The sequence below is a fragment of the Scyliorhinus canicula genome, chromosome 18 (assembly GCF_902713615.1).
Source record: "Scyliorhinus canicula chromosome 18, sScyCan1.1, whole genome shotgun sequence".
Lineage (NCBI taxonomy): Eukaryota > Metazoa > Chordata > Chondrichthyes > Carcharhiniformes > Scyliorhinidae > Scyliorhinus > Scyliorhinus canicula.
The window spans coordinates 29760497-29779127 of NC_052163.1; the positions used below are offsets into that span (position 1 = coordinate 29760497).

General features: G+C 43.6%; 1 protein-coding gene across 2 annotated transcripts in view; it reads right to left on the reverse strand.

Moving 5' to 3' along the window:
* The window catches only part of dus1l (dihydrouridine synthase 1-like (S. cerevisiae)), a 71859-nt gene that overhangs the window by 5919 nt on the left and 47309 nt on the right, over positions 1 to 18631 (reverse strand). For both annotated transcript variants that reach the window (XM_038777082.1, XM_038777081.1), the window contains exons 11-12: positions 9119 to 9282; positions 5206 to 5243 (exon numbers count right to left, since the gene is read on the reverse strand). In XM_038777082.1, coding sequence (XP_038633010.1) covers positions 5206 to 5243; positions 9119 to 9282 — 202 coding nt within the window. The remainder of the gene's footprint in view (positions 1 to 5205; positions 5244 to 9118; positions 9283 to 18631) is intronic.

Below are 18631 nucleotides of genomic sequence, written 5' to 3' on the forward strand. Positions count from 1 at the left end.
TGCTCTCCAAAGAGCAGGCTTAGAGTTGATGGGTGAATGGTCTCTTCTGTGCCATAGTAATTATGACTCACCAAGCCCATGCAATCAAGGAATTAAAGTCTGATCAATTTTCCACCTTTTGCTCCGGAAGTCCTTAAGTGTAAGCTTCAGGTGAAAAAGGGTTCTTTAAATGTATTTTGACTTTAGACAAAGTGTGGTTAGACACAGATTTAAACACTATGATAAAGTTCTTGTGCAGCAATGTAAAGCTAGCTAAACGGTCACTACCACAACATTTATTGCCAATGAAGGTTTCTTAATTCTGAAACACCCAAAGTCGAGAAGCCAACTCATGCACAGCCCAGGCTTAAGGTTTTGGGTTGTTGTTTCACCATGTAGCTTGGAGAGAACAATGACTGGGAATAGTTCTCATTATTAAGTACATTTGCTATTTTTTTGCCTCCAGGGTAATGTCCGATGGATTGACATTCTGCTGTCTGTCAACTAGCTAAATGATTTATGTGAAATCAGTTTTTAAAAGCTCATCCCGATACCTGGTAGCCATGCATCCACAGCACAAAAATGCGGTAACTGGAAAGCACCAAATAAGGTACTTTGGAGTCTTTAAGGGGGCTTTAGCCTAAATCTTACCAGCCATAACTGATCCAATAATACTTGATGTTAACATAAGATGCCCAAAATGAGAATGTTCCATTTCAAGTGCTCATTTCACTCAATTGGATGGAAACATTTACCCAAAATATATTTTTTAACAGGTTAATTTCATAACCCCCACGAGGACCACAGGAAACCCTTCATTGGTCTCACCGTTGGACTCGTGGAGTACGAACTCCCCAGGTAGGGGGCGGAAGCCTATCACCTGGAGCTAATGAGCGAAAGTTAAAAGCAGGCGCAGATCAGGGCCTGATCAGCTAAGTCCTCCCAGCTGGGATTACACTGGGAGAGAGAGGCTGAGTTATGCAGACTACTGTAAATACTTCTATGTTATCTTTACCATCAGCCTCCTCTGCGTCATTATAGTTCAGAAAGATGATTCAATTTATCATGCAATTCCGTACATAAAAAGCTAGCATCCACCTTTCTAATTAATGTTTTTCCACCCGAAACCTTCTGCTTGTCCCAACAAACACTACTGGGAGACTGTTTACCTGTGATGGATTGAAACTTCTCCCATTAACTAAGCCCTGTCAATTTAGGTGTAGTTTGGCTTAGGAAGCACCAAGTGATGCTGCTGGAGTTTCAATGGCTAACTGCAAGCTATTAGCACAAACTACTGACAAGTTTCCTGACACTTGTCCAAAATTCCTAGGTGTGCACACCACCAAAAATCTGTCCTCGTCCATCCACGTCGCGCTACCACCAAGAAAGCACAATAGCACATATACTTCCTCAGGAAACTAAGGAAATTCGGCATGTCCACACTGACTCTTACCAACTTTTACAGGTGCACCATAGAAAGCATCCTATCTGGCTGCATCACAGCCTGGTATGGCAACTGGCCAGTCCAAAACCGTAAGAAACTTCAGAGAGTCATGAACACCACCCAGTCCATCACACAAATCCGCCCTCCCATCCATTGGCTATCCACACCTCCTACTGCCTTGGGAAAGCAGGCAGCATAATCAAAGACCCCTCCCCACCCGGCTTACTCACTCTTCCAACTTCTTCCATCGGGCAGGAGATACAAAAGTCTGAGAACACGCACGAACAGATTCAAAAACAGCTTCTTCACCACTGTTAACCAGACTCCTAAACCACCCTCTTATGCACTGACCAGATTAATACTACACTCCTGTATGCTTCACCTGATGCCGGTGTCTATGTATTTACATTGTGTACCTTTGCGGTGCCCTATTATGTATTTTCATTTCTTTTCATGTACCAAATTATCTGTTTGAGCTGCATGAAGAAAAATACTTTTCACTGTACCTTGGTACACATGACAGTAAACAAATCCAATCCAATCTATTGGTTATGGCATTGGATTGCAAGGCTACCTGAAACCTAGTGCAAAGCATCCCATCTCTTGCATGACTTCCTTCAGTGACTATTTAACTACCGGCAGTGACCTGGGGGACTTTGGTTCTGCTTAAATGAGTAATCGCAAAGTCAATTCAAGTCCAAATGTTCTCCATTTCTCTTCCCGAAAATGAAAAGCCTTCATTGAAATATACTGCAGTTAATTTTGACTTATTCTCATCGGACAGGCAACAAATGGCAGGCCATTTTACACTCATTCTGATGCAACTTGCCACCGAACTTGTGTTGGCATAAAATTTTGTTTCAGCATTTTTAAATACCACATCATCAACTTTTGGTGCAGGCTTATTCAAATCTTAGAAATTAGTTTGTCCTTCAAAGGCAAACAAATTGTCAGATGGCAGAAATTACAGGAGAACAGAAATAAAGGCTGAAAGGGGAAAAAAATTCTGTGTGGAGGAGCTTCAATGCGTAAATTAATTATATCAAAACATCACAATAACAGATGTAAAGAGCTCTGCGTTTCGGTGCCCAAACTGGCCTTAAAATTTAGTCAAAATGCTTGACATCGTAACTGTCATATCAAGACCATAAGCCTTTCTTAAAACAATCAAATTCAAAATATAGCTGCCTTGCGGGTATAGTTGCTGGAGACCGTGTCATTATACCATTTCATTTTCATTTCATTACATTTCTATGACATAGACAGCACAAGCTGGCTTCACAACCCTACCATTAGATAACTTTGTGTGTTTCGTTTAAGATTTCAGATTACCACGCTATTCGGTTCATTATTGCTTTTATCACCTTCCATTTCGACACAAGTAACAGTGATGATACTAAGGAGTGGTAATTTTAAACGACCTGTTCTGCTAGCAGAGAAACGCAAATGCCGGCAACACGATACAGAAATCTGAGTGCACACTGCCAAAGCTTTTCAACCATTAAAAAAATGAGGATAGCAAATTCCAGCAATGCATGTCTGAATTTTCTACGTGCACTGCCAGTCAGTGAGGATTCTTGACAGCAGTACTGCCTCATAAATTTGCCCCTTAACAAGTTCATCAGTGTTCATTTCAATGCTAATATTACCAAAGAATTAACAGTGCAGGAGGCCGTTCAGCCCATTGAGTCTGAAACAGCCCTTGGAAATAACATTCTACTTTAAGCCCACACCGCCACACTAATCCCCATAACCCCACCTAACCTTTTGGACACTAAGAGGCAATTTAGCATGGCCAATCCACCTAACCTGCATATCTTTGGATTGTGGAAGGAAACTGGAGCACCCGGAGGAAACCCACGCAGGCAAGGGGAGAAAAGGCAAACTCCACACACAGTCATCCAAGGTCAGAATTGAACCCAGGCCCCTGGAGCTGTGAGGCAGCAGTGCTACCCACTGCACTACCATGCTGCCCAACATGCAGTTTATATTTAACTGCATGAAACTCAGCAAAACCATCTGTAACGAAATACAAGGAAGATGTACACGTTCTCTATATCAACTTCCAGAGATATGAATCATGTGAACTAACTTGAACCCTTTTCACACTATGCTTAGAAAGCTAATGTATAAGCCTCTTTCTTCAACCTTCAATAAATTGGAGATTTTTCTGCCCAGTTTCGAAAAAGTTGATTAAAAAGCTTGCCACCTGAAGTGTTCAGATTTAGATTGTAACACCAATTAACAAATTTACTTCAAGAATACTTAATGGAGCATTAATTACTGAATTCATATCAAGATTTATTGTTAGGAATATCCTGCCCTGCCAGTTAGTTTGAGGAACACGAAGCTGGACGTTGGAGAAAATGTATTCAACATGAAGAGGGTGGTAAGTTTGTGCCAATCAGGAGGAGAAAGCAGAAACATTGAAAGCTGGTGCTAAAAAGGGCCAAAGGCGTGGCAGAGAATCACTGGGGCCGTATCAACATCCTGCTCTAATGAAGAGTCAATCTACAATTAGAATCAGCCTTTAACTAACTGGCAAGGTTCTCAACACCCAAAGCTTAATATAAAGTTAAAGTCTTCTGTTTACCCATAGATATTGAGAGATATTAGTATTTAGTTTATGCAATGTTTTGTAAATGACATTTTAAAAATAATACCCTTGCCCCCTTTTCTCATGCCGTTTCCTGACGGCACCGAGTCCTGGTCAACAGTTCCTCAGGTGCCAGCTGCTTATTTGCATCACTTCCAACTATTCACCATTCCAGTTATTGTGCACCATCCACACAGGCACATTTTCAAGCAGTAGTCACTGGCGAGTGGATGGAAGCAAGAACTCTGACCGATGTTTTCCGTCCCAACCCGGGGCTCTGAGGTTAGCTGTAGCTTCTCAAGTCTCACAATGACTGCGATCAGCTGAGTTGGGTACAGATCGTAGATGAAACCTGGGTTTTCCTGGTCTGTCTAACTCCATTTCTCATGGGATAAACCCACACTCATTGGGAACAATTAATTACCTGAAGTACTGTTACCTAATGAAACAAATTACTGATTTCATATCAAGGTTTATTGTTCAGAATATCCTGCCCTGCCAGTTAGGAGCTGTTGGCTACTCATGAGCTCACAAAACCAATAATTCTAACGTGCCATTGGTTTTTAACGATGACTGCAGCAACAAGGCAAAAAAAATCCTAATAGACGGCACAACCATGGAGACATTTAGAGCGAAACGTATGAATTCCAAGGTTAAATTTAATTTGATGACTTTACAGAGTCCACAACAAACAGGGAAGTGTTTGTAAATTGGATTTTGTCACAGTTCCTAAGACATTCTTTCAATAGATCCAATAGAAAAGCCAGAATTGTTTTCACATCCGCAACGTTTTACTGCAGTTGAAATTAAATGAAAATCGCTTATTGTCACAAGTAGGCTTCAAATGAAGTTACTGTGAAAAGCCCCTAGTCGCCACATTCCGGCACCTGTTCGGGGAGTCTGGTACAGGAATTGAACTGTGCTGCTGGCCTGCCTCGATCTGCTTTAAAAGCCAGCGATTTAGCCCAGTGTGCTAAACCAGCCCCAGTTTTGGAAGAAGCAAGTGTTTTCATACAATCAATGGGTCACAACAGCTTTCAGTCGCCATAGAAGGAGAACCAACTTGCTGTTTTGTCACTTCACATGAAACAGATTTATTAGACTGGGCATATTTTATGATTACTAGCTACTCTGCGGTTAAATTCTGGCTGAGAATCTGCATAGCACATAAACGAAAACAATTTACCTTTGGGTTTCCACATTGTTCACATTTCACATATTTAGCTGAAAAATAAAAATAATGCTCAAGTTAATTTAAAAAAAGAAACAATTCCATCATGTTCATGTGTAATTTCGCAAAACATCCAAAAACAATATTAAATTGCAAATGTATAAGTAGGTCCGAAGTGCAAGAGTTTGCTGCTCCTTACGAACTTCAAAGTATTGGCAATGTGTTGGCAATGACCAAATATCTCCATTTCCTAACAAAGTTCAAATGGGTCAGGTTGAACTATGTAAATTAACAATTAATTAATAATGGATTTGCATATTGAAAACCTCATGTTGCAAATATGAATTTTTGTTCAAGCTCAGCTTGCTTTTGCTTTCTCTAATGCAATAGGCCAAATTTTCTGTCAAAGTATTGGTTCAGCTAATGACGGTCCCAAAAATGGTACGGTGACTTCAAGAAAAGATAGAAGGGTGACACGATGGCTAGCACTGCTGCCTCACAGTGCCAGGGACCCAGGTTTGATTCCGATCACAGCACAGCACAGATCTGAAGGGCTTTTAGGCACGTATGTGTGTGTATGTATTCCTTGGTACTCAAAGAGCAGGACATTATGGAACAGGGGCTAGCGCAGGTACGATTGGCTGAATGGCCTCCTCTAGTGCTGAAACATTTGATTCTGTGTAAATGTTATACGTTGCTGTCAACATCAGGCCTGCAAAGGTTCCTTACGGTTTTATCCAATTTCCCCCTCGTCAACACTCTCATATAGCACATTCTGCCTTCAATTATATGCTGCTTTAATGCTCCTATGGATTGATCAATCTTGCTCAAGTATGTGATTACTGTATTCAGTTTATTTCATTTTTTTTATTTGCCCTTTTGTTTGTTTCCTGCAGATTGGAACCATTAGTACTAAATTCATAAATTAAAATAAATAACAGGTTAATTTTTTAAAAATCTGCCAGTGGCAAACATTTCCCATGTCTCACAATTAAGACACAATTTAAATGCTGTCGCAGGAAGTCTTGTATTTGGTAATATGCAATCAGGTCTTTAGTTACAAATGCAATGGAGAACAACCATAATGCTGATCAGATGATGGAGTGATCTGAGCAAGGAGCAGTGCTGGCCTCTTGGAAATAGCAAGCCCCACAGCTCCTGATTTCCCAACTGCTAATTTTAAAATGAGTCTCTGATTTCCTGGCTTATGGTTTCTCACTGGAGTGCAAAATGTCCATTGTAGAAAAATAGAAAATGGTCCTTTTACTCCAATTAAGGATTGCAAAATATGGGCGTCAAAATTAAACAAGTTCCCGGTTCAGCACATGTCTAATGAGGGATGTGGCAGAATTTGAACCCAGGTACCAGGTATAGAGGTCAATGGTGGGCACTTATCACTTGGGTGAAGGTTGCTAGCAAGGGAACACAAACTAAGAGAATCCCGATTTGAAATCGACTTACAAAGTCAAGGAGTTAATTCTGGCCAATAAAATACCCAGTATTGCAACGCTCACCAACCGGCCAATATTATAGTCCACCAGCACTAACTCAAGAAGCCATATGCATAGATGAGTCTGTGCAGAAAAGCAGAATTTAGCTTATTCTTTCACTGGCTCTCGACCTTACACTGTGCCTAGTGACAATGCAGGTGTGATAACCTACAATACCTGTCCTTCAATTCAACTCAGTACTTATCATCATAAACATCAACAATTTGTATTTAGAGAGCTGCTTTAATGTAGTAAAACACCCCAAGGGGCTTCGCAGGACTGTTATCAAACTGAGGCACATAAAGAGATTAGGATAGATGACCAAAGCTTAATCAAAGATGTATGGTTTAAGGTCAAGGTGAAAGGGGGAAAGAGAGGTAGATAGTGAAGGAATTCCACAGCTTAAGGCATGACTGTTATGGTGGAACAATTAAAACTGAGGATTACTTACAGAGACCAGAACTGGAGGAACACAGGTAATTCTGAATTGTAGGGCTGGAGGAGATTAGAGAGTTACAGAATGGCGAGGCCATGGAGAGATTTGAAGAATCATGGAATTTACTGTGCAGAAGGAGGCCATTCGGCCTACCAAGTCTGCACCGGCGCTTGGAAAGAGCATCCTACCTAAGCCCATACCACCACCCTATCCCAGTCCAAAGATGTGCAGGTTAGGTGGATTGGCCATGATAAATTGCCCGTAGTGTAAGGTTAATGGGGAGATTGTTGGGTTACGGGTATACGGGTTACGTGGGTTTAAGTAGGGTGATCATTGCTCGGCACAACATCGAAGGCCGAAGGGCCTGTTCTGTGCTGTACTGTTCTATGCCCACACCTCCACCATATCCCCGTAACTGCCCCCCAATACCTTTTTCTTTGGACACGAAGGGCAATTTAGCATAGCCAATCCCAATCCACCTAACCTATACATCTTTGGACTGTAGGAGGAAACTGGAGCACCTGGAGGAAACCCACACAGACACTGGGAGAATGTGCAGACTCCGCACAGACAGTGACCCAAGCCGGGAATCAAACCTGGGATCCTGGAGCTGTGGAGCAACTGTGCTAACCACTGTGCTACCATGCTGCACATAAGTATGACAATTTTAAAATCAAAGCATTGTTTAACCTGGAGCCACGTAGATTAGCAAGCAGAGCGGTGATGTGCGAACAGTCCTTAGGATAAAAGCAGCAGAGTTTTCGCTGAGCTCAAGTTTACATACAGCCAAGAGTGCGCTGGGTAACAATGGCATAGATCATGATTTCAACAACAGCTGAGCAGACGTAGGGATGGATTCAGATGATGTTACAAAAGTGGAAGTAGGGTATGTGCTCAGAAATTCACCTTGTCAGTCACAAATGACACCAAGGTTGCAAAGAGTGGTTCAGCTCAGTCAGTTGCAGGTCAAGGAATGGAGTTTGTTGCACAGCCAGAACTCAACAGCTTTGTTATTACTAATACTTGGGAGAAAATTCCTGCTCAAGAGTCTGATGTTGAACAAGCAGTCTGACAATTTAGAGACAATGGCCATAACTTTCTGATTCCTCAGCGTTGCATTTAGGGAGTACCCCAATGATGTGCTGGGGAATCCTTCCAGGTCAAGGACGTTCCTACGCAAGGGTTTACCCGGCAATTGCCCAGAAGTGCTAACTTTCTCTGGACAATTGCGCTGGCTTGGGAACCATCCAACAGACGTGATTTAAATTTATAACTTTGGATGGTCCTGCCAGTTTTACCGTCTGTGCACCCCAGTTAATCCACACCCATGTAGCCAGGGGCACGCTTCACCGCTCCTCCCAGCCTGAGGGAGGAATGTTGGGCGACACAGGGACTTTAAAATCTCAGCGTGGGCGAGTCTGTAGAGAGTGGCAATCCGTCAAAGATCGACACTCTGAGGAAGTTACAGGTCATTGAATATGTTGGAGACAGAGGTATTGGGGAGGTAGGGCTGGTTGGTATGCATGTGGAAACTGATGCAGTGTCTTTGAACAATAATGCGACAGCACGTAGATAAGAAATAAGAGGTGGCCAAGAACAGATCCTTGCAGTGCACTATGGATAATGATGCAGTTACCATATGAGAAGCCATTGCTGATGTTTCTTTAGTTACAAATGGATAGATAAGAATGGAATCAGGGAAGTGTAGTCACACCCAACTGTATCTGAATGAAGGGGTCGAGCGTGGTTTAGCCAATGGTGTCAAAGGCTGCAGGCACCAAGGAAGGATAATTTACCTTTGTCACAGTCACACGGTGTCATTCATGATTTTGTGAAGAGCCATTTCAGTACTGTGGCAGGTGAGAAAAACTGGAGGCATTCAAACATGGAGTCTCAGGAATTGATGGACATGGATTTAGGATGCGGCAGATAGCATGTTCAAGCACTTTGAAGGTGAAAGGGTGGTTACAAAAGGGGCCAAATTTGAAGTTAGAAAACTTACGTTTCACTGAGGTATCAAAGCTTTTGTTTGGATTTCGAGCTTTCTTTTTCAGTTTGTTCTTCGATAGACATTCAAGATTCCCCTCCTCCTCTTCCAGGGCTCTTTTTCCACAAGATTTCCCACGAGTATACTTTTCCCCATTCTCAGAATTAGCATTCTTTGGACTGTCGAACAGAACCAGAATAATATTTGTTACACTGTAAACAATTTAAATGGAATGCTTGTGGTGCTGGATCCTTAAATGTTATCATTGAATATGTTGGAGACAGAGGTATTGGGGAGGTAGGGCCAATTTCAAGAGCAAAATGGAAAGAACTTGATGGGTGCCATTTTGATATGCATGTAAATAATTAACAGAAAATATGAACCCCAAGTATTGTAGAGCATTTCAAAAATACATGGCATAATTCAATGTTATTTGATGGTTATGAAATAATAATCTACTAATCATATTGTGTGGAGTCATAGAGGTCTACAGCATAGAGGCCAATTGTGTCTGCTCTGGTCAAAAACATGAACCTAGTTATTCTAATCCCATTTTCCAGCACTAGGCACATAGCTTTCTATGCCATGGCAACGCAAGTGCAAATCTAACAAGTGCAAATCTAAATGAAGTGCAAATCTCAATGCTTCTTAATGTTAGGCCCTTTCAGGCAGTGAGTTCATACTCCAGTCACCCTCTCGGTGAAAAGGCTTTTCCTCACATCTCCACCAAACCTCCTGCGCCTTACCTTAAATCTATGCCCCCGGGTCATTGATCACTCCACCAAGGGGAACTACTCTATCTATGCATCTCAATCATGTCCCCTCTCAATCCTCTCTGCTCCAAGGAAAATAACGCATGTCTATTCAATCTTTCTTCTTAACTAAAACTCTCCAGCCCAGGCAAAATCCTGGTAAATCTCCTCTGCACCCTTTCCAGTGCTATCATCCCTATGATGTGAATTCCAGAATTGCACACAATACTCTAGCTGTGGCCTAACCAATGTTTTATACAGTTCCAACATAACCTCCCTGCTCTTAATCTCTATGCCTCGGCTAATAAAGGCAAGTATAACATATGCCTTCTAAACCACTTTATCTACCTGTTCTGCTACCTTAAGAGACCATATACATGCACACCAAGATCCACCTGATCCTCTGTTCGTCCGAGGCTACTGCCTTTCATCATAAATTCTCTTGTCTTGTTTGTCCTGCTCAAGTGCATAACCTCGCACTTATCCGGATTGAATTCCATTTGCCACTGATCAGCCCACCTGACCAACCCATCTACATCCTCCTGTAATCTAAGGCTACCCTCCTCACTATTTACCAGCCCACCAATTTTCATTTCATCCGCGAACTTACTGATCAACCTCATCTCACATTTGCTTAAACTACAAATGGCAAGGGTCCCAACACTGATCCCTGCCGTACCTCACTGGACACCGGCTTCCAGTCAAAAAACACCCCTTGACCATCACCCTATGTTTATTGCCACCAAGCCAATTCTGGAACTAATATGCCAAATTTTGTTGGATCCCAAGGATCTTACCTTCGCTATCAGTCTCCCATGTGAGACCTTCTGGGGCTGGTTGAACACACTGGGCTAAATAGCTGGCTTTTAAAGCAGACCAAGGCAGGCCAGCAGCACAGTTCAATCCACATTGGTTATCCTCCAGAACCTCTCCAGTAGCCAGAGAGGAATTGAAAATTGCAAGTGCCCCTGCTATTTCCTCCTTTGCCTCACTCAACAGCCCGGGATACATTTCATCCGGCTCTGGAGATCTATATACATTTAAGCTTGCCAGACCACTCAAGACTTCTTCTCTGTCCATGCTAATTTATTTAATTTTATCATAGTCTTTCTCCCTGATTTCTATACCCACAATGTTCACTATCGACACAAAAGCTCATTTAGAACTCTACCTACATCTCCCGGCTCCACACACAAATTATGACTGTGGTCCTTAATGGGCCCTTCTCTTTCCCTAATTATCCTTTTACCCTTAATGTACTTGTAAAACAACTTTGGATTTTCCATTATTTTACCTGCCAGTGTCCTTTCATGTCCCCTTTTTGTTCTCCTAATTTCCTTTTTAAGTTCCCTCTTGCACATTTATACGCCTCTCGGGCTCCTGCTGTTTTGTGCCTTCGATATCTGCCAAAAAGCCTCCCATTTTTCTCTTCATCCAACACTGTATGTCCCTCGATATAGAGGGTTCACTAGATTTGCTGGTCCCACTCTTTTCCTTTATTGGGTTATGTTGGCTCTGTATTCTCCCTATTTCCTACTTGAATGTGTCCCACTGTTCTGTCACAGATTTACCTATCTGTAATAACATTTCTGGAATTGTAGCATATCTCACAACAATATCAACAAGATGTGTTAAGAATGTAGGCTGCATTTATGCGCGCCAAAACCTCAACATGGCAAGCTTCTAATCGCTACCATACACAAATGCCTGTCACATGAAAATAAAACACCAAAATACAGAAAATAGAACATCTGTTAACCTGTACTCAAATCCTCGCGCTATGAAGGCCAACATACCATTTGCCTTCTTTACTGGCTGCTGTACCTCCGCACTTACTTTCAACGACAGATGCATGTGGACAACAAGGTCTCACTTAGTATTTGCCCCTCTCAATTTACACCCATTTAAATAATAATCTTCCTCACAGCTCACCCTCCCACCCAACTTTGTATCATCTGCATATTAGGAGAGAATACATTTAGTTCCCAAAATCATTGATATATGCGAACTGTTGGTGCCCTAGCACACATCCCTGCGGCACCCCACTACTCATTGCCTGCCAATCGGAAAAAGCCCCATTTATTCCAACTCTTTGCTTCCAGTCTGTTAACCAGCTTTCTAACCATCTCCAAGACACTACCTGCCATCCAAGTGCTTCACAGGGGCTGGTTTAGCACAGTGGGTTAAGACGGCTGGCTTGTAATGCAGAACAAGACCAGCAGAGTGGGTTCAATTCCCGTTCCAGCCTCCCCGTACGGGCGCCGGAAAGTGGTGACTAGGGGCTTTTCACGGTAACTTCATTGAAGCTACTTGTGACAATAATTGATTATTATTAACTTTACATAGTGATATGCTATGTGAGACTTTGCTGAAAGACTTCTGAAAGTCTAAATAAACCATATCAACCGGTTCTCCCTGGTCAACTCTACTAGTTACATACAAGAATTCCAGTAGATTTGTCAAGCATGACTTCCTTTTCGCAAATCCACGCTGACGTCTCATTATACAACAGTTTTCCAAATGCTGTGTGATGAAATCCTTGATAATGCACTCGAGCAACTTCCCTACTACCGATATTAGGCTCACTGGTCGATAGATCCCTATTTTCTCTCTACTTCCCTTTTTAAATATAAAAGCAAATTGAATCTAATTCTATCTCTAATTTCCCTTGTAAGCTTTAAAAGGAACATTCTGGAGAAAAATCAACTTCAAGACCACACAACATTATGATTTCAACAAAAACACGTTAATATATGGATATTATTTTATAAACTTGTGAAACTTACTCCTTTAACTAAAGTTCTTCCAGCAAATCAGGGCTCCTACAATCATTGCTCAATTACCATGTTCATTTTCAGAAATGCACAATAATGCAGGAGTGCTGTGTATAACCTATAGGGTATTTTCTTTAACTGATTTAGAGCCACTGTTATTCAAGATTAGAAATCCATTATACAAAATGCTTGACAATCAGCAGTTTCACAATGGGCACTTGACCCATAAGTCAATTTTACACAAGGTAAAAATTACCGTCTTTAACGTCAGCAGAATGCTTGGCAACCATTTCTTGGATTATGCCTCTACGAAGCATGTTGAAGTGGTTTTCAATGCAAATTGCTGTTGATTGTTGTTTAAATGCAAAATGGCACACATGCCCAATTGAAGTCTCAAAGAAAGACAGCAATTAGGATGAGAGTTTTCAATGGAACCAGTTCTCAGGTTCTGCAATTCTTTTGTAACAACATGCTCACAACAAGATATGCAAATTCTGATCATCTTTAAATAGTTTGCTGAGAAACATTGGGATAGATGCTAACTTTTGGATTAGCGGAGTACATCAACCGCTCACCCGTTCCTAATGGCTAGCAGGCCAAGCCTAAGCCACATCTACATATCAGCAGTGAGCTGAACGAATGGCCCAATGCAGCTTGCCAAGCATAATCAAGTGTAATATCTGGTGGCTCAGATGCTGTGCCAGCCTTTGATTAGGTCTTGCAGGCTGGCCATGGAAGACAGGCAATGTCGGGGTTACAGCAGTCTACAGTATGTTTCTGGAGCTGTGAGGAATAAATGCTGCTTTTGGGGTGGCCATCCGCAGTCTCTGCTGGTTAAATTGTTCAATTCCAGGGCATGGTGGCTTTGTCTATGCGTTTTTTAAAATAGAGAACCTAAATTTACATTGTAAAATAGGCTTACCACCTGAAACAGCAGGCTCCAGCCATCCATGGATATGCTGCTTTAAAGACGACAGTGACCCAAGTATTAGCAGAAATGGGACAGTTAGACTATTGATCACTTGGAGGCCAGTACCGCCCTGTTGATGACAATTTTGGCTTTATATAAAAATGTCCCCATTATCCTTGGCTCAAGATTTCCAAAAAGTATCGACAGAGGTTTCCCAAATCCTTTTGAGATTAATTACAGCAAATGTCCAGCAGGGCTTGCATCAACAACTTACCGACTCTAAAGGTGAGAGTACTACCATTGAGCCAAGGCCAAGACCAAGCTGGTCTCATTAGCCAGAAATGTGTGTGCTATTAATAAGGACAGGCAATAAACATTAGGCTGGGAAGACTGGTGTAGCCACCTGAGATGGCCACTAACGAACACAAAATGGAAGACTGCAAAGAGTGCAGGGAAAATGGACATGTTAAAAAGCAAACAGCTTGCAGAGCAATTATGTATTGGGACAACTGCAGAAACCGGTTTCTGACTGCTGCAGACACCAGGCAGCGCTGTGAAAGAGAAGTCGTTAGCATACTAATGAGGTGATACCGGGCAAGTCCCGGATACAATGGACACAAATTAAGTATCAATCGATACATTCTATAGGAGACCAGACCCAATGGCGCCAGAGAAGCCCAGGACAATAAGTCCTAAGAACCGCCCCAGCAACCAAGAACGGCCCTATCATTGGGGGGTTCAAAATATATCGATTGGTAAGAGGCCCAATCGATCCCAAGCAGGTAAGGGAGTCCGCCCAAAGGGGCGCGGACCCCCTGGGACCTATAAAAGAAAGGTCCCACACATGGTTCAGTCTACTGTCTCCGGCCTCCGGCTCCAGCCTCCTGTCTTCTACAGCCGTCGAGCAGCAGCCACCAACAAGCAAGTGCCTAAAAACGACGACCGCTACCTGAAACCGGCATTACTGACACCCTTGCCAACTGATAGCGATCCGAAGCCTGCAGACCAGAACAGAACAAAGGCCTTGCTCCCTGACCTCGCAGTTCCTTCTTAGCTAAGTATTAGTTGTTTAGTGGTAGAAGTAAGTTTAATCTTTAGCGTGTGCATGAGTGTTATTATAATTGTGTTATAATAAACTCTAATTGTTTTGGACTTACTAATTGGTGTACGGTTTTATTGCTTTGAACTTCACCTTGAAACTTGTGGCGGTGTCTTAACGGCACCTGGTGACTCCAGAGCTTAGAACGAGAAACAGAGCCAAGTGAGTGATAAGCACACTCACCCAGAACGACCAACACTGGGTAGTGGCGTGCACGGGCTGGGCACCTCTGTGGTCCAGGCTCAAATTCGGTCCTAACTGCTATGCTCAAACTATCCTCTGTCCTCATAAGTGTCTATGTGAAATTAGGGCAACTTCCATGTGGTTGTGAAACAAGGGGGCAGCACGGTAGCATTGTGGATAGCACAATCGCTTCACAGCTCCAGGGTCCCAGGTTCGATTCCGGCTTGGGTCACTGTCTGTGCGGAGTCTGCACATCCTCCCCGTGTGTGCGTGGGTTTCCTCCGGGTGCTCCGGTTTCCTCCCACCGTCCAAAGATGTGCAGGTTAGGTGGATTGGCCATGATAAATTGCCCTTAGTGTTGGGTGGGGTTACTGGGTTATGGGGATAGGATGGAGTTGTTGACCTTGGGTAGGGTGCTCTTTCCAAGAGCCGGTGCAGACTCGATGGGCTGAATGGCCTCCTTCTGCACTGTAAATTCTATAATAGACAAAATTATCCATCGTCCAAGTACTGTTGTAAGAAGTGAAATTAATGTTTGTTGGTGAAAATATTGATGGTTATATCAATACTCTGATTTAGAACAGCAGCACATTTCTAACTCAGCAACCTCCTTTAATTATACTCAGAAACCTGTTGTAAGAAATATATTCAAAATATTGACTGATATAAATATACTGTGTGGGGAGAGCAGCAGGAATAGAGCAGTTTTAAATTATGTGATAGCATTTACAATTCTTTGCAATGTGCAAGAACTCAAAGCCGTTGAAACCACTGCATCATCAAATGCTTCAGGTACATGTTGGTGAACAACAATTCAAGATTTAAAAATCCACATTAATCCAAAGGCTCTTCAAACTGAATGCCTGAAGAAAATATGTTTTTGTGCAGAAGTACAGCATTTTTCCATTACAGTGGGCACATCCTTTTCACCAACATTGTCTGAATTATCATGTTCAACATAAAAGGCAAGAATACAGCAATTTCCATACAGTAGAATTAAGCACACATAGACATTAAGCAGATTATTTCATTTGAGTAATCCGAATATAAACAAAGACACCTAAAGGCCGAAGAATCTTCATTATCACTGCCATTTTAATAGCTGGAATAGGTTGGAAAGGGACTTCTGTTGATGACATGTAGGTGGAGGTCACACTTTGCTCCTGCTCGAGGTTTTGGTTTTTTGAACTTTAATGCCCGATCCCAGGGGCAAATTTTGAATAAGTCGGTGTAGGAAGATATTAGATAGGGATGTGATGTCAAAGGCCCAGAAAAAAAATGGCGGACAGGAGGGGACGAATGAAGATCTGTCGTTGAGTGAGTCGATGTCTCAGGCAGGAAAAAGGATGGCGGGGGAAGGAGCACAATGTGGCGCCACTCCCCTCACGGTGGAATCTCTGGTCGAGGTGATGCCCAAAGAGGTTGAAAGGCTGTTCGCCAAGCATATGGAGGCGATGCGAAGGGAAATTATGGCTGTGATGAAAACGCGAGTGGAGGAGGCGATGGCCCTGGTAAAGACGACTGTGTCAAAGAATGCGGCTGAGATCAGAGAGCAAGGAGAGAATTTTAAAAATAATAAATTTAGAGTCCCAATTAATTTTTTTTTCCAATTAAGGGGAAATTTAGTGTGGTCAATTCACCTACCCTGCACATCTCTGGGTTGTGGGGGTGAGACCCATGCAGACATGGGGAGAATGTGCAACATCCACACAAACAGTGACCCAGAGCTGGGATCGAATCCGGTATCCGGAGCCATGAGGCAGCAGTGCTAACCACTGCGCCGTGTCACCACAGCAGAGAGAGAAGTTGAAAGGGATGGAGGAGGCTATGTTGTGGCACAGTGATCAGATCACTTCGATGGATGAGGAGTTGCAGAGGGTGGCGGAAATGAATAAAGGACTCAAAGCTAAGCTGGAGGACCTGGAGAACAGGGTAAGGAGGCAAAATCTTCGGATTGTGGGTCTGCTGGAGTGGGTGGGGGGGGCCCGAAACCGGCCGAGTGCTTCGCAAAGATTCTGGCTGAGTTGATTGGGGGGGGGGGGGAAGAACCCTCCCGATACGAGCTGGACAGGGCACATTGGTCGCTCAGGCCAAAGCCGAAAGCGAATGAGCCGCCAAGAGCAGTTATACTTTGATTCCACAAGAATCATACCAAGGAAAAGGTCCTAAATTTGGCGAAGTAGGAGGGTTCTGGTATACAAATATACTAAGATTTGATGGTGGAATTGGCAAGAAGACGGGCAGCCTTTGGATTGGTGAAGGCAGCACTCTACAATAAAGGTGTACGGTTTGGAGTAGTTTATCCTGCGAAGTTGAGGGCGACGTACAACTTGAAGGATCGTGCAGGCCGAAGGATTGGGACTGAAAATGAGAGATGGGACTGGAAATGAAATCTAGAGTGAGGGGAAGGGATCTGGGCTTTGTCTTTGTTTTCCTTTTATTGTGTTTTACATTACATTTGGCGGTGGGAATGTAGCGGTCTTGGAGTACTTTGGGCTTGGGGGATCTGTACACTGGCCTAGGTGGGGGTGTTTTTTCCCCCTGGGATTGGATTATGGAAGAGGGGATTGGGAGGAGGGGGGTTCAGGCAGGGACTCCTCTATTAGCATGCAGAGTTTGGCTAGTGAACGGGAGTGTGGTGGGGGGGAGGGGCCGTGGTTGTTGGAGCCGGGGGAGAGGGGAGGGAAGTGATACTGGGTGAGAGGTTGGTACGTGCAAGTTGGGTTTTGTGGGGGGTGGGGGTTCGACGGTAACAAAAGGATGGGGCAGGTCAGGCAAAGAGGCAAGACTCTGGTTTGTGATGATTGCGGATAGGAAAGGCAGGGGGTGTGACAGGCCCCCAGTCAGAATAGTAACGTGGAACGTGAGGGTGTTAGAGGAACCGGTGAAGAGAACAAATGTTTTCACTCATTTGAAGAGCTTAAAGGCTGATGTGGTGATGCTGCAGGAGACACAATTGAGGGTGAAAGATCAGGCAAGGCTTAGGAAGGGCTGGGTGAGTCAAGTATTCCACTTGGGGTTTGACAGTAGGGCTCAGGGTGTGGCGGTATTGGTGGGTAAGAGGGTGCAGTTTCAGATGGAGAAGGTGGTGGCGGACCAGGGGGGCAGGTACATAGTAGTGACAGGTGTGGAGGTTAGTGGCATTAGTGAGTGCATATGGCACCAACTGGGACGATGCAGGGTTTGCAAAGAGGGTGATGGGTGCTATCCTGGATCTGGATACCCAAAGAGCTGATAGTAGGGAGAGATTGGAACATTATCAGTGGAGCCAGTTTGTCTTTAAATTGCTTATAAAATTTGGCTGGGAACCCGTCGGGCCCAGTCATCTTCCCTGTCTTCATCCTCCCAATTGCCTCCTTCACCTCTTGCACCCTTACCGGCTTCTCCAAGCCCACCCTTGGAACCGAAGGTGGACAGGTCCCAGCTGCGCTTGCTGTCCCAATCGGGGCGGGGGAGCTAGGAGGAGTACATCCATGGAGGTTCTACACCCAGAAGTACGGGACTTTTCTTTTTTCTTCCCGGTACACAAGGTGTACTCAGGAATCAAGAATCGACTTCCTCGTGGTGGGAAAGGCGCTATTGGCTGGGATTCGGAGATCCGAGTACTCAGCAATCGTGATTTTGGATCATGCTCTGCATTGGATGGATGTGGCATTGGAAAGGGGGGTAGCTCAGGGGCCGGGGTGGAGAATGGATGTGGGGTTATTAGCAGACCGGAACTTCTGTGAGAAGATCAGGAAGGTGATAGAGGAGTATGTGATGTTTAATTGTACGGGGGAGGTATAGCAATTGGTGGTCTGGGAGGCACTA